Source organism: Stegostoma tigrinum, chromosome 27 (assembly GCF_030684315.1).
Source record: "Stegostoma tigrinum isolate sSteTig4 chromosome 27, sSteTig4.hap1, whole genome shotgun sequence".
In the NCBI taxonomy this organism is placed as follows: Eukaryota; Metazoa; Chordata; class Chondrichthyes; order Orectolobiformes; family Stegostomatidae; genus Stegostoma; species Stegostoma tigrinum.
The window spans coordinates 36,210,220-36,235,754 of NC_081380.1; the positions used below are offsets into that span (position 1 = coordinate 36,210,220).

At 40.5% G+C, this 25,535-nt stretch overlaps 1 protein-coding gene across 2 annotated transcripts in view; it reads right to left on the bottom strand.

Annotated features, from left to right (window-relative positions):
* Positions 1-25,535, bottom strand: part of LOC125464429 (lissencephaly-1 homolog) — an 87,340-nt gene that overhangs the window by 50,859 nt on the left and 10,946 nt on the right. The window contains exon 2 of one of the 2 annotated variants that reach the window (XM_059655299.1): positions 10,071-10,303. The exons of the other annotated variant lie outside the window; for it this stretch is intronic. Within the exon in view, the coding sequence (XP_059511282.1) occupies positions 10,071-10,102 (32 nt within the window). The 5' untranslated portion in view covers positions 10,103-10,303. The remainder of the gene's footprint in view (positions 1-10,070; positions 10,304-25,535) is intronic. 2 annotated transcript variants of the gene reach the window in all.

Genomic DNA, 25,535 nt, shown 5'->3' on the forward strand with positions numbered 1-25,535 from the left:
ACCAAGAGGCTATGCTGCAGCTGTACAAAACTCTGGTGCGGCCGCACTTGGAGTATTGCGTACAGTTCTGGTCACCGCATTATAAGAAGGATGTGGAAGCTTTGGAAAGAGTGCAGAGGAGATTTACTAGGATGTTGCCTGGTATGGAGGGAAGGTCTTACGAGGAAAGGCTGAGGGACTTGAGGCTGTTTTTGTTAGAGAGAAGAAGGTTGAGAGGTGACTTAATTGGAACATATAAAATAATCAGAGGGTTAGATAGGGTGGATAGGGAGAGCCTTTTTCCTAGGATGGTGACGGCGAGCACGAGAGGGCATAGCTTTAAATTGATGGATGAAAGATATAGGACAGATGTCAGAGGTCGTTTCTTTACTCAGAGAGTAGTAAGGGAATGGAACGCTTTGCCTGCAACGGTAGTAGATTCGCCAACTTTAGGTACATTTAAGTCGTCATTGGATAAGCATATGAACGTATGTGGAATAGTATAGGTTAGATGGGCTTGAGGTCGGTCGGTATGACAGGTCAGCACAGAGGGCCGAAGGGCCTGTAACTGTGCTGTAATGTTCTATGTTCTATGTTCTAAGTACAGCCTTCTGACTCTGGGAGGGAGGAGAATGGATGAGCTAATTAGTCCAGGAAATATGGCCTATAGTCAAGGGCTCAAACCATGGTGGTGGACGATCTTAGTTAAGGAAAAAAAAAGAGATCTCAGAAGCATCTTTGTAAAGGTTTTAATGATTTGACAATAATCTTGCAATTAATTTACAACTGGCTTCTTCAGGTGTTTTTGCCTTGTTTATTAAAAAGCAAAGGAATCTTCTCATTTGATCTTACTATAGTGAAAAAGTTAAAATTTCAGGTTCAAACAAATAAACTCGTTTATAATTCAAAAAAACTTAGCTTATAACAGACGTGGAATGTTAAAAAACAGAAGAATTTCATAGTCTTACATTTCACAAATGTCAACACAGCAGCAGCTTAATGAAGCACTGGATTTCGATAAAATCTCAGGTGAATTCTAAAGTTAGCAAAATCAGTTGAGCCTGTCAAAAATACAATTCATCATTGGTTCTCCATTCCATTCAATGTTGCCCTTTCCTTTTTCAGCAGTCTCTCTATGTATTTACTCCCTTTGAATTAAGCAAAGTAGTTACTTAGTCATGCACATTTAATTGGAGAATGAAGAACATGAAATCTTTGGAACACTTATTCGATGAAACAATTTGAGATTCTACATTGTTGATGCTTTACGCACTATGAATAAAATTCTTTAACAGCACTGATTTTCTGAAGAAGGGTCCTGATCCGAAACATCAAGCTTTCTTGCTCCTGAGGCTGCTTGGCCTGTGTGTTCATCCAGCTTCACAGCGTGTTACCTTTAACAACACTACTGCTTTAAACAAGGAATCTACATAGTAGTTTCAGTCGTTAACTAGGTCATTTACAAGTAGTACAAATTATAAAACTGTCATTTCAAATTCTGGATATTCTAGTTAATACTAGACAACAACTGAAGCAACACTTAAAGATAGTGTACAAATTCAAGTGTTTGGTTCATTCAAATTATGTTTCACAGAAGACAGCAGCATCTATATGGTATTTTGTAGGACATTCCCAAGTGCTTTATAGCCAGTGAGGCTGCTTATAAAAGAGATACTTTTAAAGAGACATACTGACATTGGTCCAAAACAAAATATAGTAGGACAGTTGGCTAAAATGTACTCCAAGAGGTTGGTTTCATGGTAGATTTAATGCAGGAGAGAAAGAGACAGATGCAATGAACTCCAGAAACTGGGCCAACATATCTCACAATACAGTAGTCAATGATAGGGCATGTCCAGAGTTGGAGAGAAATGCAGGGTTCTCAGGAGAACGAGGCCAAGGAAGGATTCAAACACCAGGATGAGAATTCAAAACTGAACTGAGAGGTTAGGAATCCAGACTGACCAGCATGCACAGGGCAAACACAATTTAGTGTACGTTGACAATTATAACAGACGAGCTGAAAACGCACTGTGCGACTGAAATTTCAGAAAGGTAATGGAGGCACAAATAAAGGTTTGAATAACACACAAGATGAGATTGAAACAAGTGACATAACTCAAGTGGAAGCAAGTGATGGGGAGCCTTTAGGCAGCAGAATAGGATGCTCCTTTTGAAGCTCCTCTGCTCCACTTTTCTTTACCCTACTTCTTTCTCTTCCCTCAACACTAGAGCTGGCAGCATATCCACAGCAGCGAGCCCTTGTACCCCAGAACATGGTGTGCAGCGAGCCTGCAGCAGTGCATGGGCTGCAAACCCCACAGCAGTGTGGGGAACAGCTCTACAGCATCACGCAGGCAGCGACCATGAGCTGGCAGTGTTAGTGGGAGCAGGCCATGTCCCTGGAGCAACAGAGAAGCAGAAGTACAAAACCTGGTATAGCTTGACTTATCTAGTTGCTGCTGAGTGCCAGTAAGGAGTGGACAGGAAGCTGGAGCAATTCGGGATAGTTGTTGGACTTGGGCCTGACACCTCATGCTGAACTGCTGTTATCGGACTGTAATTTAAAACCTTTTCATTATGTTGTAACTACCTCTAAGTAATGCTTATATTTTTCTTTAATCTACAGTGTAAGCAGTTTTTTCTTAAAAACTGTACGATATGTACCCAAACAAATGTATCTAAGGTGGTGCCACTTAAAGTCCACCATTGTACAAACTTTTCAGTGTATTTCTATATTCCTGTATCATAGTACAAGTGACAAAAAAGGATATTCTTTTCAAAATAGCAGGCAAATTCAGAGGGGTTTCAGGAATAATAATCCAACGTATCAAAAATCCCAGCAGACAGCAAGCTTCCAAACATTTTCCTCCACTGTCATTCTGTTTTGAAAAGAAATTGTCACAACCCCTCACTGGGAGCTTTTTTTGGAGGAAGGTGAGGGAGACACTGGGCAGCTGGCTGCAACTCCAGGACTCCAGAGGATATTGCTGCCTCAGAGGCGCCAACTCCAAAATGTGAGCTGTCAAATCCCATGGGGTTCCAATTTGGGAAACCCTAATCATTATCACTATTTCTCAACTTCTAAAAAATTCTACAACCATCCTTGAACAGACAGCACCACATTTCGCATGTGGTGCAGCAAGAGAGAAGTAGTTCTCTCAAGAGGTCAGTTGCTGTATCACAGAAATAATGACTGGTTTCAGGGTTGCTCTTCAGGGTACTGTTTTAGTTGATGCCACCCAGATGGGGCAGCATGGTGGATGTGTGGTTAGCACTGCTGTCTTACAGCACCAAGATTCAACCGCACCATCAGGCAGCTGTCCGTGCACATTTTGCACATTGTCCCCATTTCATGGGTTTCCTCCCACAGTCCAAAGATGTGCAGGTTAGGTAAATGGGCCATGCTAAAAGTGTTCCACAGTGCCCAGGCATGTGCAGGCTAGATGGGTTATCCACGGGAAATGCAGGATTATTGGGCAGAGGGGTGTGATACTCTTTGAAAGGTCATTGTGAACTCGGTGGGTTGAATGACAATCTTCATTAACTTCCATAAACTAGATTATGTGAACTTGGGAAGAAGGATGTTTTCAGTTTCTGATTCCTATTCAAAGACCACCACCGGCTCTTTCTCCCAAACACTAACACGCAGAGACGGTGTGTATGAACACAAATAACAGACGATGCACCTAACTGCAATGGATCACAAATTCAACAGAATGTTGACAGTTGGTCAAGGTCCAGGTAGAACTAATATTTCAGTTTCAATACAAGATCGATACTTCCATATGACTCTTAAGAACTTGAATTTGCTAATGCCCATTTACAATTCAACTTTCATATTGCTTTAATGTCAAAAATAATCATATTGATTTCTCCTTTCAAAACGTTTGAAGGTTCATCATTTATCAAGCCTCTCTCAGAAAGCATAAAAGTACAATATATTCCGGTACACAAGCAAACATTTTTACTGCAACTTAAAAATTGAGAAGTGCTAAATGAAGGAAAAAGATCAAGCTGGTACATCACAAGTGATTTTTCTCAGATAGAACATAGAACAATACAGTGCAGAACAGGTCCTTCGGCCCTTGATGTTGCGCCGGCCTGTGAACTAATCTAAGCCCATCCTCCTACACTATCCCATCGTCCATATGCTTATCCAAGGGCTGTTTAAATGCCCCTAATGTGGCTGAGTTCACTACTGTGACAGGCAGGGCGTTCCAGGCCCTTACCACTCCGAGTAAAGAACCTGCTTCTGACATCTGTCTTAAAAATCTATCACCCCTCAATTTGTAGGCATGCCGCCTCATACAAGCTGACGTCATCATCCTCAGAAGACGACTCTCACCACCCTGTCTAATACTCTGATCATCTTGAATGTCTCTATTAAATCCCCTCTTAGCCGCCTTCTCGCCAATGAGAACAGACCCAAGTCCCTCAGCCTTTCTTCATAAGGCCTTCACTCCAGACCAGGCAACATCCTGGTAAATCACCTCTGCATCTTCTCCAATGCTTCCACATCCTTCCTGTAATGGGGCGACCAGAACTCCACGCAATATTCCAGGTGAGGCTGCACTAACGTTTTGTACAGTTGCAGCATGACATCACAGCTCCAGAACTCAATCCCTCTACCAATAAAACCTAACACACAGTAAGCCTTTTTAACAGCACTATCAACCTGGGTGACCAGTGCAGGGAATACTATCCTCATGGATACATAGAAAACAGGAGCAGGAGTAGGCCCACAAGGTGAAGAAAGAATAATTGAAGGGTAGGAATTTCAGAAGGCAGGACTAAGACAGTTAGGTGTTTTATCAAAAACTGGTACTCCAAAAAGGAACAGAATAAACTGCGGCTGAAAAATGAAGATCCGAGTAGAACACAAAGGACATGGAAATTGTAAAGACAGCTAGAAATGATGATACGTCTTTGCAAACTTGGCCTGAGTTGTTAACTACGTTTTGTTATTTTCCACTGCTGCTGTTGGACCTGAATATTTCTAGGGTTTTCATTTTAAATTTCTACCACCTGCAAAAGGCCACAAGGACAGAGTTGAAGGGAATGTGGAACACAGCATTTAAGAAATTAGTCCTTGAAATGGGTATAACACAGCTAAAATCTGACTACAGTAAAAGGAGGGACTGCCCAGACAAATGTGGTGAAGGTGAATTCAGTGGTTTTTGATAGTAGTTCCATTTGTTCAGCAGGATACTCAGTTTACACAGTATTATGTAGCTACGTCAAGTTTGGAAAGAAGTCTGAATTAACAACAGATAATCAAGTATATACAAGGACAAAAATAATACCTTTGCAGTCCCAACACTCAAAGAAACATGACTTGAGACTGAAAAGGCAGTTTGACAGCAAGGAATATAATTATGGTGTTGTGTGAAAGGGACAGCAACAAGTGTCATCAGCATATCATTGTGAACTAATGAACAGGCAAGAGGGGTATGGTCCAAAGGAAGAAAAGCAAGGAATTTACGATAGGCCGGGACTACACGAATTAGCCATGCGGGGGAAGAGAACCCAATTTGAAACAATTGCTGGCTGAAACCAGAAAGGGCTACTGCAGGGTCACAGAAGTTAATAGGGATAATGTCAGAATCACAAAAGGCAATTGTCAGTGATTATGTTTGAGGTGACCATCCAAGGAGAAACCAGACAATGGGTTCAAATTAAACTACAGGAGGAGCATAACAGTTTTGACATGGACAGGTTGGAGATAAAATTCTATTCAACAAGGATAAAGAAATGAACAGCAATGCCGACATTTAGGAAGGCAAAAAATGCATTGTCTGAGCAGAGGGAACATTTCCAATGTGAACAACATGCCAAAGAAAGGTAATTCAATAATCAGGAACTTGATGAGTGTGCCTCAAAGTAAAATGGGTTTCACAATTAACTGTGTATAGTAGAAGAAAATTAGTTATGGTGGTTGAGACCACAGCGATTAAAAATTCAAAGGGTTAGAAAGAAGACAAATTAATTGAAGACATCTGAAGCAAATGTGAATACAATTGAACTAAGTTCTTTCCCTCTTGCTCCAAAATCCCAAGCAGTGAAGCCAATGATTGGCAACTATGCTACTGATAGCACATCAAACCAAGTCAGATGAATGGATTTGTCTTGCACTCAGTTACCAATTTAATCTCATTGACAATGAGCAAGTTTATTATGGTTTTGATTCCACTTTTTCAACCAAACTGGTCTTTTTGAACAAAATAAAATGTTTACAACACAAATTGGCAGTTCCATTACTCAACCATTTCTCCAGTGATTCATTATACTTATGATTGCGTAGCGAACTCAGCAATACATGATTTCCATGGGGAAGAAAGCCCTTAAATATTTTTGCATACAGCTCAGATTTAGCATCATGCTAGCCTTCTTGCTCTCAAGTTCACTTCAATGCTATCAAATGGACTGATGACTAAAACTGTATGTGACAACATAACACCAAATCTTACAAAGGCACTGAAGAAATTATTTAAAGTCAGGGATTCATAACCCACATTTCCAAGACACACCAACTTGTGAATTTATGACTGCTCAGTAAACTCAAAAGTTCAAGATAGCTATTAGTTAAAACAGCTTGTTACAAATGATGAATTCAAGACAGGGTGACTTTAGCCAGCTGGCAATATGCTTCATGGATCTGAGCTATGCTCCTGTGACAGGAAGTAAAAAGGTTGGCCAGAATGTTTTGATTCCAAATCAACGAAATACAAAATAGGATTAGGCCATTCGAACCTGCTCCACCATTCATAGATCATGGCTGGTCATCCAACTCAATTGGGAGGCAAAAACCTAGAGATATTATGGCTAACCTGATAATCCAAAGAGCTGGATAATGTCCTGAGCACCCAGGTTTAAAACCTGTCACAGCAGATAGTGGAACTGGAATTCAATGAAAAGAACATGGAAACAGGAACACAATGGTGACCATGAATCCACTGCCAATTGTCAGAAACACTCATCTGGTTCACTGATGTCCTTTAAGAAAGGAAACTGCCATCCTTAACCAGCTGGCTACATCATTAGTGTGGCCTCTGATGAAGCATTGTTGTGTTTTCCTGCCTGTTTTCAAACTCTGGAGTCCATTGAGCTGGATTATCTCACTTCTGGTTTTCTTTCACCATGGAGCATATATGGGGTCAAGTTCTGTGTGATTGTTGATGGCTTTCAACATGGAGGACCAAGCTTCTAGGAACTCCCACGCCTGTCTTTGCTTTGCTTGTCCCAGGAAATTGGTGCTGTCCCAATCGAATTGGTGGTTCTCCTTTTCCATGTGGATTGAGATGAGGGGAGCGTTGGTCCTGTCTTTTTGTAGCCAATTGGTGTTGGTGTACCCTTGTTAATTTCCTTCCTGTTTATCCATTTTAGTCTGGTGTAGAGACCATGACAAATACATCAGACAAACAGGAAGGAAATTAACAACAATGGTACATGAACATCAATGATGTTACCCAGCAGGGTAATGAAACGACTACGGAACAACAAAGAACCAGCCCGGCAACGCAACTAACCGCAACATCCACAACCTGAGCTACAAATCTACTTCAAAACCTGAGAGATCCTTACCCAGTCTGGTCGACATTTGATTCCAGACCCACAGCAATGTAGTTGACTCAACTACCCAATTGGGATCGGCAATAAGCAACATCCTCATCACATGATTGAGTAATTTTAAAAACCTGTTCCTGCTTCTTCCCCTTATTATTTGATCCTTTTAGCCCCAAATGCTTTTTTCAACTTGTTCTTGAAATCATACATTTTTTGACCTTGACTGCTTTCTATGGTAGCAAATTCCATAGTGAGCGAAAGCTCACCACTCTCCGGGTGAAGAAATTTCTCATCTCAGTATGAATAGTTTATCCTGTATCCTTGGGACTATGTTAGGACAATTGTTTTCAGTGCCACTTTGGAAGTAATAACAGAAACTAGCTTCCCCTACCTAAAACAGGCAGACTTCAGCCATCTACATTCCAGTTATTATGAACCATACAGACAAATTCTTCAGTGAAAGGCAGCCATGCAATGACAGTCACCAGCCACCCGGAGATTCAAGAAACAAAGAGGAAAGAGAAAACTCAGAAGCCCTCTATTTTCACTTTCAAGCTTTGTTGAAAAAACTAAACTTCAAAATAACGTGCAACTACTTTGCTTTAAAGGAAACTTCATACTACAAAGCTAATATGTTAACTTCAAGAAATTTCAAAAGTTATTTTAGTCAGATCCCTTTATTATTATTATAGTGAAGTGTAAAACATGTTTAAGATAAAAAGTATCTTCCCAATTTAGATATATCAGAAAAGTCTAGTTGCAAAAAGTTAAGATTCAGAAATACCAGAATAAACCACCTAAATCTACAGTTCTAATATAAAACAAAAGAACTGCGGATGCCAAAAATTTGAAACGAAGCATCAATTGCTGGATAAACACAGCAGGTCTGGCAGCATCTGTGGACAGAACTACTATTGTGATGTTGACCCAGCAATCACTGAAAAATGCGGTTATTAAAGATAAATTGTAAGGAGACATGACAAAATAACAGGCACCATCTCCTACAGAGAATCTGGTTTGAATCTTTCACTTTAGAGTCGATGTGTGCAAGATTTCAACTTGACACATTACGAAGCTTTTAGTTTCCACGAAATAAAGAGATATTTTCAAACCCTAAAATAAGTAAGGCTGAAACAACGTCATACATTTCTTGTTTAACCTTATAATCCATATTGACAGTAATTCAAAAGTACATTTGTTACTTTCTGGCAAAGTAACCTGAAAATGCAATCTAACATTGACACACAAAAGGGAAGAAATAAAAGCTGTACCGCCAGATAAGACATTCTGTGCGACCACTACTGATCTGGGGCCTCTGCTCTACTTTCCTTCCTGTTCACCACATCTTCCAAACAGCAAAATAAAATCTTTGTCCCATCAGATATTTTCAAATGATGGAGCATCCTGATTCCACTGGGATACAGAATGCCAAAGATTCACATCCCTTTGAATGAAGAAGTTCCTCATCTCCTAAATATTTGACCCTTTACATCTGTGCTCGAGATTCCCTAAACAGCAGAAAGATGTGTTAATCCTGCCAAGCTCCTTCAGAACTACGTGTGCTTCAATGAGATCATTTCTCATCCTTGTATACTCCAGAGTGCAAGCCCAACGTACGAAAACCACAATTCATAGGATGATCCTCTAATTGCTGAGACCAATCTCTTGGACCATCACGACTGCATCCAAAGCAAATACTTTCTTTCTTTCATAAACTGCACCCAGTATTTCAGGTGTGGTGTCACCAAATCCTGTATAATTGTGGAAAGACCAGTTTATTCCTGGACTCCATGATTCTTGAAAAGCTGGTGGGCTAACGATCAATTTGTGAAGTTTAGTTTTAAATTTAAGATGCTGCTTTCAGATCTGCAGTGAATATGGTCCTCATTCTCAAGTCAATACTGAATTAAAACAAATATAGGAATGAATTTGAATATTCCAATAGAGCAGATAACATCTTAAATATTTATCCATGTAAATTACAACCATACCATATTGGATAAATAACTGACATAGCGCCATCAAGGTCCATAATCTACTCCAGCTAATTAAAAATGGCTCTATTCTTACGACTACGCCTTCTCCACCCCAAAATCAACAGTATAATTATGAATCCAAGTATGAAATTTAAAAGCTTTTTGTGCAAGAAAGCTCAAATGTAACTCTACCCTGAAAAAAAGGAAGTGCGATTTTGAAGACTATTCAACGAACCTCACATTTAATGAGAAATAATTTATTACAAACATATGCATGTGTCCTGGTGCATTTAAAGCTACCAAATTCATCATTTATTAGACTAATTTCAATTGCACCTTGGAATGACTCCTAGGCTTTCTGAACAAAAAGATTTAAGTTCTAGAACACTTGCACTGCACTTCATATTTTAGAATTAAGGCAATTGATGTAGGAAGCTGAAGAATGGAATGCAATTTTAAAATAATTCACATCTAATAGGTAACAGACACAAAGGCAAAGTTCATCAGCAATTTGCTTAAGCACACTAATATCTTTCACGGAGTACTTACAGTTCATCTCTTTGTCTCTGTGACAACACCATTTTGATTGTGGGAAATCAAGTCTGATATGTACAGCAGCTGCTGCCTCCTACACAGGAGATCCAAATTCCTTGCTAACTCCTAATTTAGTACGAGTACTGCCACGCAGTGGCCCTACGCCAACACAGAACACCTTTGCAGAAGCCAAATCCAAGATTCAAAATGGGGACTCGGTGACATTCAGCAAACAATACTCATTTCACCTGTAAAATTAGATCAGGAAAAGATCAGTCGGAATATGCACATACTAGATAAACAAAACATCAACCATTTTAAAACCATGCAGTTGCCTAAGTTGTAAATAAACCACAAAAGATATCCTCTCTTTATGAAGGCATTTAGCCGAGTTTGTGATGACCTTTAGGTTGCAACAGTCAGGATGTTGCAGTTTATTTTGGGTGCATAAACAGTGTGAAGTATACTTCAGCTATAGGTTTTTTTTCGGTACTGGTGACAGTTGGGCTGGGTAGTTCTGAACTAGTAGATCAAAAGCAGATGTGTAGAAATTGTCTCAATTGCACTGGTTGGAATGTGCAGATAATTTCAACACCTCTGTAAAACAATGTTTTTCTGCAGGCCATCAAGATTAGGGTATAGCAACATTTAAGCACAAAAAAAATTCTTCCATCCCTGAAATATATTAAAGTGCTATGTTAAGATCTGGTTTTAACTAAAAACATAAGCATATTCAATATCATATCTGCTAATTTCAAGTTGCTTCTCAAAAGCTGAAGAAAATCATCCACTTCATAAGAACAAATTTTGTTTTGGTGGTCTTGTGGCACAGTGGTAACATCCCTACCCCTGGACCAAGAGACCCAGGTTCAAGTCCCAACTGCTCCAGAGGTGAACTAGTTGATTAGGAAAACAGGTAAAATTAGAAAACACAACCCGTCTAGCTCGACAAAAAAGGATTCAGTAATTCTAATATGATACACACAGCTATTTGGCAGTAAGAGAGTGATAGAATATAATTCAATTAATTCCATAAAACAGTATTTCAGAATGGTCCACAGAGGACAAGAGAAGGGACTTCAGAGGACAAGTGTAGAAAATTGGAGTGAGAGTTAGATCAAAGCATGGACAGTGATAGCATTTACAAGCTCCTCCCAGAGGCCAGAAGTAGGGAGCAAATGATTTTAACCGTCAAATTGCAAAAGACTGGGCAGAGATGCATAGTGAATAATTTACACTGTGCATTAGACTGACAGGGAAAGAACGAGAGCAAGATAGGATTCACTACATGAGCATGTTTAAGTCAAAGAATTTTTCATGACACCAGTAAAAAAATAGACAAAAGCAAACAGATTTCAACAAGTTTGGTAATCGATCAAATGAGCGACAAATAAAAAGTGGTAAGCTACCAATTTTGTAAAAGGCAGCCAGCCAGAAGACTGTCTAATAGGAATCAAATTCAGAGATAGTCAAAGTGGAGAATGTCAGAAGAAAAATGAACACACGAGAAAAGAGCATAAGAGAAACACAGCAAGTATTATCAAAGCAATTGCATTTTCACTTGCCTCATTACCATTTCAGCCGTTTCTAGGGCTTATAACAGAACACAACTTACATTTAAAATTAGTTTTTCCTCCACATTCAGTACCTTTCTTGTCCGAAGGCCTGAAAGTCTTGCAGGGATATGTGCTTTCTGAGGCAATTTCTGGTACGTCATCCTAGAAACCAGTGTTTTAGTTAGCCTGAGTTGCATAAACTCATTTAATCAGTGGCCACTACAGGCAAGTCCTGTGTAAGAATTTCTAATATCAGTTTCCACATACCAATCAGGAAACAAAACTTCATTCTCATTCAATCTCCCTGGTATAGATGCATCTACTTGCCACAACATTGAGAGGAGCAACCACAGCACCTGCCCAGCCCAGAAGATACAGATCAATCCAAACTGAAGACACGTTCCAAAGTGCGTGAATGCACCATTATGCCAAAGTGGGCAGATTCTGAACCGATCTAAGAGTTCAAAATTGGATATTATGAATCACCGTATTTAAGTACACTTTTGATGGCGGCCAACAATCCATAGCACCTCAAAAGCACTCCCTCTTGCTTTTGCTATCAAGGTAGACATAAAAAAATACTTTGACTTGCCACCTGCCTTTGTTCAGTAATATGCTTTTTCTGAGAGTCTGATACTCTTGCTAGCCATCACAGTTAACTGCATATAGTTGTTTCATCGCTTTGAATTTTTCTTACTCATCACTGTATATTCATTCTAAAATATCCCCTTAAACGTCAGCCACTACATCACGACCATCTTACCCTTGTACCTAATTTGCCAATTTTCTTGAAGCAACTCTGCTTTCATGCCCTGATTGCAATTTTAACAAATACACTCAAGTCTTGGTCCTATTCTTCAAACTGAATGCATCATCTTGTGGTCATTGCTACCTATGAATGGTTTCACAGAGCTCGTTAATTAATCCTCTCATTGCACACTAGGTCTAGTAAAGCCTCCTCCATCAACAGCTCCAGAACCTACAGTTCAAAGAAACTAAAATGAAAACATTGTGTGTGTGTGTGTTGGCTACCATTGCCCTAACTTTTCCAGTCAAAAGGTACATTAAAATCTCCCATAACTGTCATTGCGCCCGTCAAGCTAACATTTTTCCTTTATGCTCCAATATTTGTCAAACTATATTCCTTCTTTAAAATAAATGTTGCCTGTAATTTTCAGAGTTATTTTTAAGACTCCCTTATTAATATATTTCACGATATTCCTGACAATTGAGGCCTAAGTGGTGCATAGTTTATGTTGTTGTTGCTTCCTTGCTTTTAAGAGCAGTGCTAAATTTAAGTTATATCTGCTGGCACTTTCCTACATTGCAGAGAGAACTAGGGAAAACCGTAACTCGTACATCTAAAATTCCTGTAGTTACTTCTCTTGTAAGTTGAAAAAAAAATCACTGTTCCTTCTGTTGGCTTAAAATTAGGGACATTCCTATTTAAAAATGAAGCACCATCACCACATGCACCACAGCAGTCAAAGGAAGCAACTCACCACAACATCACTGGAGCAATTATTGACAGGTAAACAGGCAATACATGATAGGAAATGTTAACACTCCAGTTGACACACCAACAGCTCTAATCAATTTTTAAAAGCAGAACACTGGCTGACTTTTGCTTTATTTACAGATAGAGGTTTACATCCTTACTATTGCCAACTGTACTTGTTTTTGGGTCTTGGCATGATACCTTAGGGAAAAAAGTGAAGAAGAAGGTACAGCACAAATCACCAGAATGGTTCAGAGCCATTGAGTGCTGATTTGAAGGGATAGGTTGCATTGGCAAGATAAAAAGTTCCCTCAAATATAGATGAATAAAAGGAAGTGACCTAATGCGGTTTTAATATTATTTAAGCATTTAATCAATTACATGGAGAAATATTACCTGACGGCAAAAGCCAAGAATGATATATAATCTTAAAAGTTAGAATGTGGTCAGAAGTCAACAAAAGCCTTTTCACATAAATGGTAACTGAATGGCCGACTAGTTTTCCACAGTATGTGAAATGACTATGTTTATCAATGAGAATATCAGTATGAGCAACCAGGTTATACCTGATTAGATTTCCCTAACTGATTCTATTAAGGTCTATGAGCTACATATGATAAAGGAACTTAAAATCGTGCAGTCTTATGTCAAGTCAATTAGGCACACATCATTCCTGCATCATGACCTCATGACTGCATTCATTCTATTTCCAAGATTGCAAAATGCACTTGCAAGTTGTTCCCAAGTACACATTCTTGCTGTAGATTGTGTAGTTGGGAATGTTTTGGACCACATACATATGAACAGAGAGGTGGTGTTTGCAGCCTCGAAGCTCATTAAAAAGGTGGACAAATCCCCTGGGCCTGATCAAGTCCATTCTCGGACAGTGTGGGAAGCTCAGAAAAAGAAATTGCAGAGACTCTTGCAGAGATCTTTGCTTCATCTTCATCCACTGGTGAAATTCTACAAGAAAGGCGGGTGACTACTGTTGTTCCATAGTTTAAGATAGGTAGCAAAGATAAACCAAGGAACTACAGGCCAATGAGCCTGACATCACTAGTAGGCAAGTTATTGGACAGAATACTGGAGGGATGTGATCAACCAACAGTTGGATAGTCAAGATCTGATTAGGGAAGAGTCAGCATGGATTTGAGACTGGGAAATCATGTCTGACAAATCTTAGTTTTTTGAAGAAGTAAACAAGAGGGCAGGGCAGTGGAAATTGTCTAAAAGTACTTTAGTTAGGCATTTGACAAGGGCCTGCACAGCTGGCATCAAGGTTAAGTCACACAGGGTCCAAGGATAGCTAGCTAATTGCATTCAAAATTGACTCAATAGTAGGAAGCAGAGGCTGACAGTTCAAGGTTGTTTCTCAGACAGGAGGCCTGTGACTAGTGGTGTGCCACAGGGGTTAGTGCTGGGGCCTTTGTTATTTATGCAAATGAGCTGAACGTCCATGTTCAAAGCGTGAAGAGTAAGTTTGTGGATGACAAAATTAGGCGATATTGTTAACAGCAAGGAAGGTTATTAGAAATTAGAGGGATCTTGATCAGATGGGGAAGCGGGGTGACAATTGGCAAATGCAATAAGTGTGAGGTGCTGCACTTTGGAAAGTCAAATCACAGTAGGACATATACAATCAATGTTAAGGCCCTGAGGAATGTTGTGGAACTGATGGACCTAGGAGTACAAGTACATAGTTCATTGAAAGCAGCATCACAGGTAAACAGGGTAATGAAGGAGGCATTTAGCAGCTGGCCTTCATCAGTCGAGGCATTGAGTGTAGGAGTTGGGACATTAAGTTGCAGTTGCATAAGTCATTGGTGAGGTCACACTGAGTATTGTGTAGAGTTTTGGTCACCCTGCTTTAGGAAAGCTATAGTTGAACTGGAAAGTACGCAAAAAAGATTTGAGGATGTTGCCAGGACTAGTAAGCCTGAACTATAGGCAGAGGTAGGCCAGGATAGGACTTTATTCCTTGGAACGGAGGAGAATGAGGGGTAACATTATTGAGTGGTCTATAAACATGAGGGGTATGGAAAGGATGAATGCATATTGTCCTTTTCCCAAGTATGGGGAATTGAAAACTAGAGGGCATATGTTTCAGGTGAGAGGACCTGAGCAGCAACTTCTAAGTTGTGCTTTTATGGATTGAGCTGCCACAGAAAGAAGTTGAGGTAGGCACAATAGCAATATTTTAAAAATATCTGGATAGATACATGGGCCAAATGCAGGCAACTGGAACTAGGTGAGTGGGCACCATGGAACAGTTTGGGCCAAGGACCTGTTTTCATGCTATAATTACTCTTGACTCTCTAAGTAGCATATATAACATCATAAACTGATTGGACAAGTAGATCCTAATCGACCTTATACTTTCATGGAAAGCAGGAATACAATCAACAATAAATGACAAAAGGAAAAGCAGTAGGCCAAATCAGACATGAAGTCTGTTCCCCAGCTACTTTTTTTTTAACAACAAAAGCACCACGTATTAAGGCCGAATTACTGGAGACACTGGTTCACACTCCTTCAAGGAAATTACATTTATACAATCCCACAGCCCCTGGATACAAAAACATTTTACAGCCAATTATGACCCCTTGAAATGTTACTGTTCTACAGCTAATATATACACAGCAAGATCCCAGAAACAAAATAATGACCAATTAATCTACCATTTAGTAAGAGGTAAATAACAACGTATCTTTTACATTCAGCTGGATAACAGACTTGACTCAACAGCCTGACTTAAACACAACACTGTCTCAAAAGTGCACTGAAGTATCAGCCCAGTGATCATACGCTAGCATCACTGGAGCATGATTTAAACAGAGTCTTCGGTCTCAGTGCCAAGACTCCGCCATTGTAGACATGTTTACAGACAAATTAAATGTTTAATTTTAAGATTCATCAGCACATCATGCGTCTTCCACCATCTACAGGGGTACATCCTACCCTAGAGTTAAATTCAAAACGTTTTCTGTACTCAGGTTTTACTACTCAGTCCTGCTTGAACAATTGTACATTTGTTAGCTCTGGATTTCCATACCAAAAAGAGCTGTGCTGTCAGCTTACTATTTTTAAATGATTCCGTTATATTATTCCTAAATCACATCAATTCAGATCCTTCACTTTAGCTAAAACTTCAGTAAATTGTAACTGGATTCTTTGAAGGTCAATACAACTTTTTAAAGATGTCTAAGTGAGAATCTAATAGCTCCCAAATAAGATCTGATCAATACTCCATCTGGTCACAAGTACTTATCACTGTTAAGCAAAGACATCACAAGACAGGAGAGGTGCTGTGCCACTGTTCTGCTATAATCAATTACAACACATCCAGACCTTTGGTATTCCCTGCGAGTCATTATTGTTCAATCTCCTGAGAACAAAAAATGTATAATCCCTAAACTTATGTGGGGAAGAAGTATTTTTCTATCCTATTAAAAAAAAATCAAAAACAAACGTGCAGGTTAGGTTAGTCATCAAGTTCAAACACAAGATCTGTCGACCTTTTGTTGTGCCATGACTCATAGCCAGTATGATTCTCAAGGACATGCTCATGATAACATCCATTTCTCATAGAATGCGAACAGAGCATCTAAAGATCTCACACTTCAGCTCATTTCAGATCACTCAAAATATGCTCATCTACTGTGAACCAATAGCTTAAAATTAACCCAGATGCTTATGTGCCTTAAGAATGCAGTGTGTGAATATTAGTTACATTATCATGATATCCATGTCCAGGGCTCTTATATTAAGAAAACCTAAGCACTGCTGCATAAGGTAAACCAGCCTGTTGGGGGCAAACACTCACCACCTTCTCTTACTGTGATATTCCCTTCAAGGTCAATGGGGAATCACAAATTAATCTCCTTATGAAACATACGGAGTTCAAGTTCCCTTGTTAACAGGCAATGGCCTGTCCAACTGGAACTTGTCACCCAGGTGCAGCTGTGGCTGTGGCTAGGTGGGTTAAAGCACGTGTTTAGTAAACAGAACATCCTGAGCTCAAATCCCAGCAGTGGCTTTTAAGGCCTGTTGTGGTGCAATGGTAGAGCCCTCAGTCCTGGACCAAGAGACTTGGGTTCAAGTCTCACCTGTTCCAGAGGTTTGCAATAATATTTCTGAACGTGTTGATTGGAAAATGAAAAAAAGGAGTATCCCTAGGTCTGCAGAACTCTGTCCCAGGCTAGGACTAGCCTACGTATGCCACAAGTAGCGGCTGTGTGTGCGTGTGTTCACAATGATAAATTATGCTCCTTTCCCGTCAGACATTCTGAGTTATCATACTTTCCGTGCTCAGCATGATCATTTGTTTTCAACATGTACAACTTTAGTCAAATTAAAAGCCTGCCCCTGAGCTCAAACAGTTGAAGAGCACACTAAAGTCTTTCAAGTTACCTATCCAGCTAAGACATTCAATCCACATATTTCATTCAACATCTTGAATCCTTCAATTAAATCTGATTAAAGTCCTAACTTCCAAAATCTTATACGACAACTTTTATATCAAACATAACTCTTGCTGTCCTCAAACCATTTCAGCATTGTCACAGTGTAGACATCGTATGTGATTTGTATGACAGTGATTTAGTATTTTACACCATGGAAACAGGCCCTTCATTTCCACCCTAGTCATCAAGCAGATTGCTTCTCTAATCTTATTTTTTTTAGCACTTGTAATCCTATAGCACACAAGGCTATGGGCCAAGTGTCTGTCTGAATACTTATATCTTGTGATGGTCTTGCCTCTACCATCCTTTCAGGCAGTGAATTCAAGACACCCTGCATTTTCTGGGTTGAAGTCATTATTCTCAAACCCATTCCAAATATCCTATCTCTTGCATGAAATCCATGTCTCCTGCTTATTGATCCCTCTAAGGAGGGGAAAAAAAAAAAGTTTCTTCCTATCTACACCTCCTAATCATGTCCACTTCTCAGCCTCTCTACTCGAAGGACAACATTAGCTTGTCTAGTCTGTCTTCACTGCTGAAATGCTTCAGACCAGGCAACTTCCTCAGCAATCTCCACTGTACCTTGAGAATAATCACACTTTTCCTACTGCAGTGACATGAAAAATTCAACACTTCTGATATGGCCTAATCAATGGCTCCACAGCTCCAACATAATCGCCATGTTCTTGTATTCAATGCCTTAACAAATAAGGGCAAGCAATCCTTCTTAACCACGTTATTCACCTGTTCTGTTGCCTCGAAGAATCTGTAAATATGCACGCCAAGGTCTGTGACCCTCTGTACTTTCTAGGATGCTAGTATTCATCATACATTTCCTTTCCTTGTTAGTCCTGCCAAAACACTTTACCTCACTTCTCAGGACTCAACACCATTTGTCAATGTCCTGCCAATCTAGCTCACTTCCTTCATTCTATAGATTAAGCCTGTCCTCCACAAAACTTTCCACAATATTTTGTGCAATCTACAAACCTAGTGATCACTTAGGCCACATTGGTATTTAAATCATTAGTGCACACAACAAAAAAAAGGGGAGCCAGCACTGGACTCTCCAGTATGCCACTGAAGACGGGCTTTCCGTCACAGAAACAGCCTTCAACCATCATCCTTTACATTCTGTTAAGCCAATTTTGGATTCAATTCACCAAAGTGCACATATCCTATGAATTCTTACTTTCAAATCCTGGGACGAGAGTGAACGAGTTAACAAGCCCCCTCACCAGGCTAAAATCATGCTCCATTCCTTTTGGGACATACTGCAGATGCCAGAGACATGTAAACAAAACAAAAAGCCTACTGTCAGGCAGGCAAAACACTCCGTGTCATGGATCCAGGCCTCAGGCTGCTCCTTCAATCAGATGGGTGGTATCCTGCATTTTCTGTTGCTGGGCTCACTCATGAATCTATAGCAGCACACACAAAGGGCAGAAAGGGGGGCTGCTTGCAGGAGCAGCTCATTGCAAGTATCTGACTAAGCTGTAAATTAAAGCAGCCATCAGGCCACATGAGGTGCTCTGGCAATAGGGTGGGCACCTGAAATAGAGAAAAGCAAAATTTACAACACAAATTCCTATCCAGCCTTCCCACGTACAGCCTTTTAGACACAGTACTTATTTTAAGAGCCCAGCAAAAATGAGCCACTGCACTTGCACCTACAAAAGAAAAAGAACACTTGGTCCAAACTTGCAGAAAACACTCAGGTCCTACAGCACGAGAGTTGAGACAGACAAAATTAGCCGAGTGAAATATCGCTTCTAACAAGTCTAACATGACATGAAATGTTAACCATTTCTTCCTCCATAGATGCCACAATATCTACCCTATTTCCAGTGCTTTATTTTTTTAATTAGCATTATCAATATTAATTGCTAAGTGAAAATATTTCCATTTAGAAGGCATCTAGACAAGACAAATAGTTGTTAGGTACACTTCAGCATTTGGTCAGCAGGACTCTACCACAGGGCATACACAATAGAGAAATGAAATCAATTAGCCATTTTGAAATCAGAGATATATTAAATGCATTTCAGACTTCAATTGGTACATTTCTGCAGAGTCTCGGAATGGACAGAGAATGTGGCTTTTGATAAAATAAATAAGATAAAGAATAAGATAAATAAAATAAGATAAATAAGGAGCTTGAACAGTTCATCCACTTCACCAACACCATCCACCCCAACCTTCAGTTCACCTGGGCCATCTCCAGCACATCCCTCACCTTCCTGGACGTCTCAGGCAACCAGCTTGTAACTGATGTCCATTTCAAGCCCACCGACTCCCACAGCTACCTAGAATACACCACCTCCCACCCACCCTCCTGCAAAAATTCCATCCCCTATTCCCAATTCCTCCGCCTCCGCCGCATCTGCTCCCAAGATAAGACATTCCACTCCGGCAAATCCCAGATGTCCAAGTTCTTCAAGGACCGCAACTTTCCCCCCACAGTGATCGAGAACGCCCTTGACCGCGTCTCCCGTATTTCCCGCAACACATCCCTCACACCCCGCCCCCGCCACAACCGCCCAAAGAGATCCCCCTCGTTCTCACACACCACCCCAACAACCTCCAGACACAACGCATCATCGTCCGACACTTCCGCCATCTACAATCCGACCCCACCACCCAAGACATTTTTCCATCCCCACCCCTGTCTACTTTCCGGAGAGACCACTCTCTCCGTGACTCCCTTGTTCGCTCCACACTGCCCTCCAACCCCACCACACCCGGCACCTTCCCCTGCAACCGCAGGAAATGCTACACTTGCCCCCTCACCTCCACGCTCACCTCTATCCCAGGCCTCAAGATGACATACCACATTGGCAGATGTGCAGGTGAACCTCTGCTTAATGTGGAATACTGCATCCACTGTACCCGGTGTGGCTTCCTCTACATTGAGGAAACCAAGCGGAGGCTTGGGGACCGCTTTGCAGAACACCTCCGCTCAGTTCGCAACAAACAACTGCACCTCCCAGTCGCAAGCCATTTCCACTCCCCCTCCCATTCTTTAAATGACATGTCCATCATGGGCCTCCTGCAGTGCCACAACGATGCCACCCGAAGGTTGCAGGAACAGCAACTCATATTCCGCCTGGGAACCCTGCAGCCTAACGGTATCAATGTGGACTTCACCAGTTTCAAAATCTCCCCTTCCCCCACCGCATCCCTAAACCAGCCCAGCTCTTCCCCTCCACCCACTGCATCCCAAAACCAGTCCAACCTGTCTCTGCCTCCCTAACCTGTTCTTCCTCTCACTCATCCCTTCGTCCCACCCCAAGCCGCACCTCCTTGACCTGTCCGTCTACCCTGGACTGACCCATCTCCTCCCATACTCTCTCCACCTATCTTCTTTTCTCTCCATCTTCGGTCCGCCTCCCCCTCTCTCCCTATTTATTCCAGTTCCCTCTCCCCATCCCCCTCTCTGATGAAGGGTCTAGGCCCGAAACGTCAGCTTTTGTGCTCCTGAGATGCTGCTTGGCCTGCTGTGTTCATCCAGCCTCACATTTTATGATCTTGGATTCTCCAGCATTTGCAGTTCCCATTATCTTTGAAAAAATCCAATCACCAAATGAGAAACTTGAAGAGCTTATGATCTATGTTCCTGCCAACTTCTATTATGCATATTTCATGGTCAACTACAATCAATGGCTTATTACATTTATACATTTCAACACCTCAGTAGGTCACAAAGCTACCAAAATTCTCAAAGCACAATGCAGCAGCTTAGCAAGTGCTCAACAGTTAGCTTACAAGATTTGTGGGAGTAGTGGTGAATCTTATCAACATTTGAAGAGGCGGCTTCATAAGGTATTTCATTCATTTAGAACAGTCTTTTTTTCCAACCATGTGCTACGTCTGCCCAATTTGTCTTCAACTACATTGTCAACTGCACTACAACAATGATGAAGTTACATAATTTTTAAAATTCATGAATAGCAGACCTGGGCATTACACAAGAAAATCCCCAGTTGTAAAACGTTTTGAGAACCACAAGTCCAAAGTCATCACCTCATTTGGCACATGTAATGTTTCCGATTGCTTCTCTTTTGTATCCCAACAAATTCCGTTTTAAAACAAATCAATTTGTTACTCAACAAACACTATCCTCTCATCTCGAATTGATGGCTCAAATAATTAAGTTAACAGCAAGAGCAGGACACTCAGCCCATTGACCCTGCTCATGGCTGATCAAATTATTCCAATGATATCATTTCACATTCTTGCTTATTAAGAATCTATGTCTCCCTTAATATTCACATAATCAGAACTCTAGTTCCACTGATTTTTGAAGCAGCAAATGACTTCCGACACTGACAAAGTGGTCATCTCCATCATAAAACGGCAACTCCCTGGTGCTAGATTTCCCAAGAAGAAATACCAGTCCCACATCCATCCTGTCAAGATCCAACAATTAATTCATCTCTTACTCAGCAGATTAAGCTAAGCTTGCCTAATCCTTTTCAAAAGATAACCTATACAATTCAAGTTCTAAGGAACAAGGGTAGGCCCCTTCTGACTGTGGAATCTGCTGCACCATTTAATAAGATTATGGTTGTCAAACATTTCAATGGCTTTTACTTATACCATTCCGATAATCAGATTTGCCAAAGTGTCCATGGTTTCAAATACTACCAAGTTACGTTTTTTACTTAAGGAGACCAATACTGTACAAACAATACTCCAAACGGACGGTGCCTGCATACCTCACCCCAAGCTTGATATAAGCACTTGTCGAACAGACAGACTTGCTCAATGTCCTTTGTGAAACATGGTTAATTAGCTTTGAAGCGCAGCCCCCATCCTCTGGTTCCACTGAAAAAGATAATCAGTTGATCATGGTCTACGTCATTTTCCACCCCACTTTTAGAACCCTGAAGAATATTACCTATTGCCACTCTGTTGCTAAACTGCAGAGCTCAATCAGGCACAATCAATACTTCCTTTAGAGGTAAACACACTTGCTCTAGCCTTAAATCAACTGGACAGCAATTAAAACCAGCTACACAAAATTCAGAGGGAACACTGCTCTCAACAATCCCTCTTCCAGCGAAGCCTTGGCCGATTTATGGAACTGCTCATCATTGTTCCGTCTATTCACCATGCTGATTGGTATCTTCTGCGTCTTTAAATTGACCTAACATTCATTCTGTATCGTGATGGCCCAAATTACTTTCAGTTTTTTCTAATATAGTAACAATGATGTATGAAATGACAGAACTTCATCATTTATCTTCACTGCTGACCTTTCATACAGCTGATTTAGCTTACCCATGGCTATTTGACACAATACTGTCCAGGTAGCTTCTACCTGTTGATAATTAGAACTCCCATTTCTAGGTTTCTCTCATTTTCAATGTAATTTTCCTCCTAGTTACAGATCACTGCTTTCTTGGATTTTTTTTGGGGTCATAGAAAAATTGCACTTTTCTGGGCTGAATTTCATATTCCAAGTATATCCAAACAATTTTATCACTTTCCCCTTTGTATCAGTTGCAAACTTAGGCACTGGTTTGCGATTCCAAGCACAAGTTCATCAATTAAGATACTTGATCTGACCCATCTATGCACTTCCACCATCATCCCTTTTCTTCCCTCCCCCAATGACAGGGCTCCCCTTGTAGTTACCTACCAACCCACAAGTATCAACATCCGGAAGTTCACCTGACGCCATTTCTGCCACCTCCACAAGGCATATATTGTCCTCCCCTCCTTTGTCCAGCTTCCACAGGGACCATTCTCTCCAGGACACCATGGTCCACTCTTCCTTCACCCCCAACAACTGATGGTGCAACACCTGCCTATTTACCTCCTTCCTCCCCACTATTCAAAGGGCCAAAACATACCTTCCAGGTGAAGCAACACTTCACCTGCACTTCCCAGAATCTAGTCTGCTGCATTCACTGCTCACAATGTGGTCTCTACGTTGGGGAAACACAGCATAGACTGGGTGACCACTTTGCAGAACATCAATGTTCTGCTTGCAAAATAGTCCCTGAGCTACCTGTTACCTGCCACTTCAGCACACTACCCCCTTTCCCTAGCCAACATCTGTCTCTGGCTTGCTGCAGTATACCAGCAAATACAAATGCAAGCTGGAAGAACAGCACCTCATTTTACACTTGGGAACCCTGCAACCGTCCGGACTCAACATAGAGATCAATAATTTTAGGGCCTAAACTCTCCCATGTCCTAGCCCTCTACCTCACACACCAGGCCCTGTTACCACATAGCCTGCCACTACACACCCCCCATTGTTAGTATTTAACAGTCCCTATAAACAAATATTTACCCTCCCAGCCTGACTGTTAGCAACTCCTTTGTCCAACTGTCTCTCTCTCTTTGGACTCTATCCTATCATTTACTCCCTACCCCACACATCTCCCTATTTTCTGCATATAAACTGACATTTTCCCAGTCACCAGTTCTGAGGAGGGGTCACCGGACCCAAAACGTTAACTGTTTTCTCCTCCACACATGCTGCCAGACCTGCTGAGCTTTTCCAGCAACTTTCTTTTTGGTTCACAGAAAGGACTGGAGAAAAAAATTGTCTATCTTAAATAGGACAAACTTCCCACATGATGGATGACTTGTCCACACTGGCTTTATGGATCTAAATACTAAAAAGTATGTTACAGGCACTATGGAATTCCTACAGAGGAATGCAATAATGGACAATAAAAAAAACCGCAAGTTTAAAGCATTAACTGGTTGAACTGAATTGCTGACTGACTGAAATGAGGAAGAGGAAATGGGTAATTAAGGTACTGATGTAATGTGGCACAGAACTAACCTTGCTTCAGTATCAAAAGTCAAGCCAGGAGGAATAAATAACCTCAGGATGGCAAAGAAATCCTTTCAAATTGAAAGGAAGTGATAAAGGATATGCACGCCTCAAGTTATGATATAAAAAACAAATGAGGGGTGGAAAGATGCCATGACTATTAGGATCTTGTGAATTATAGAGGGCTGCAAAATAAGAGAGTTTAATCCAGACAACATGACTGATAGAAAGTTGACTCGTGGATGTTGCAAGGCCAAATTTTGGAAATTAATACAACTTACAGATAACAAACAGCAGCACAAAGGTAAGTTTCAAGGGCTTGATAAGTTGAGTAATTTTTCTCCATAATTCCATCTGAATATCTGGTACAATTCTTATTACTCGGTCACTCTAACCGATCTTGTTCATATCTTTGCTCATACACAGTTAGCTTTATCTTGATTTTCTATTTTAGGACATTGTCATATTTGATACACTTGACATTTTCAACCAGCTTTTTGAACAAACTCCTTAAAGCATTATCTAACAAAAGCATTTAATTTTTTTTAGTTTTAAGGCACAAAAATACTAACATTTGAATCCATTTGCGAGGACATAGGAACTACAGATCAACGTAACAGACACAAACTGCACAAAGTTATACTTTACACAATCCAATTAGTTACGCACTCAGGAGGTACATATTCTAATAAAGTATGAGAAGGGTAATTTATTGAACACAAATTTCAAGTCACAGAAAATCAGACTGAACATAATTGTGTTAATTAAGAAGTTATCACACTTGTGCAGGACAACATTACCTCAAATGCATTCCCAGTTGTATTCTCCTCCCAATGGCAGACTTGATCTGTTGTTATTTATGGGTTTTTATAGCCTGCTAATATTGTAACACTTACTAGTAAAGAAAAGGAAATTTTCATAAGCTCGGGTACTAAATGTTAACTACTTTAAAAAAGTGATCTGTACAACTAAGTTTGGCATACTAACAAGCAATAAATTCACCTTTTAGAAATACTTGCATCACAAAGATAATTACTACCGCTTTACATTGCAGTTTCCATTTTAGACAGCTTGTTGTAACTGCAGTAGAATCTGTTCCATTTACACTCATCTTCACATTTGCACAACAGCTGCGCTCACTTAAACAGGGCTTGCTGGTGTCTCATG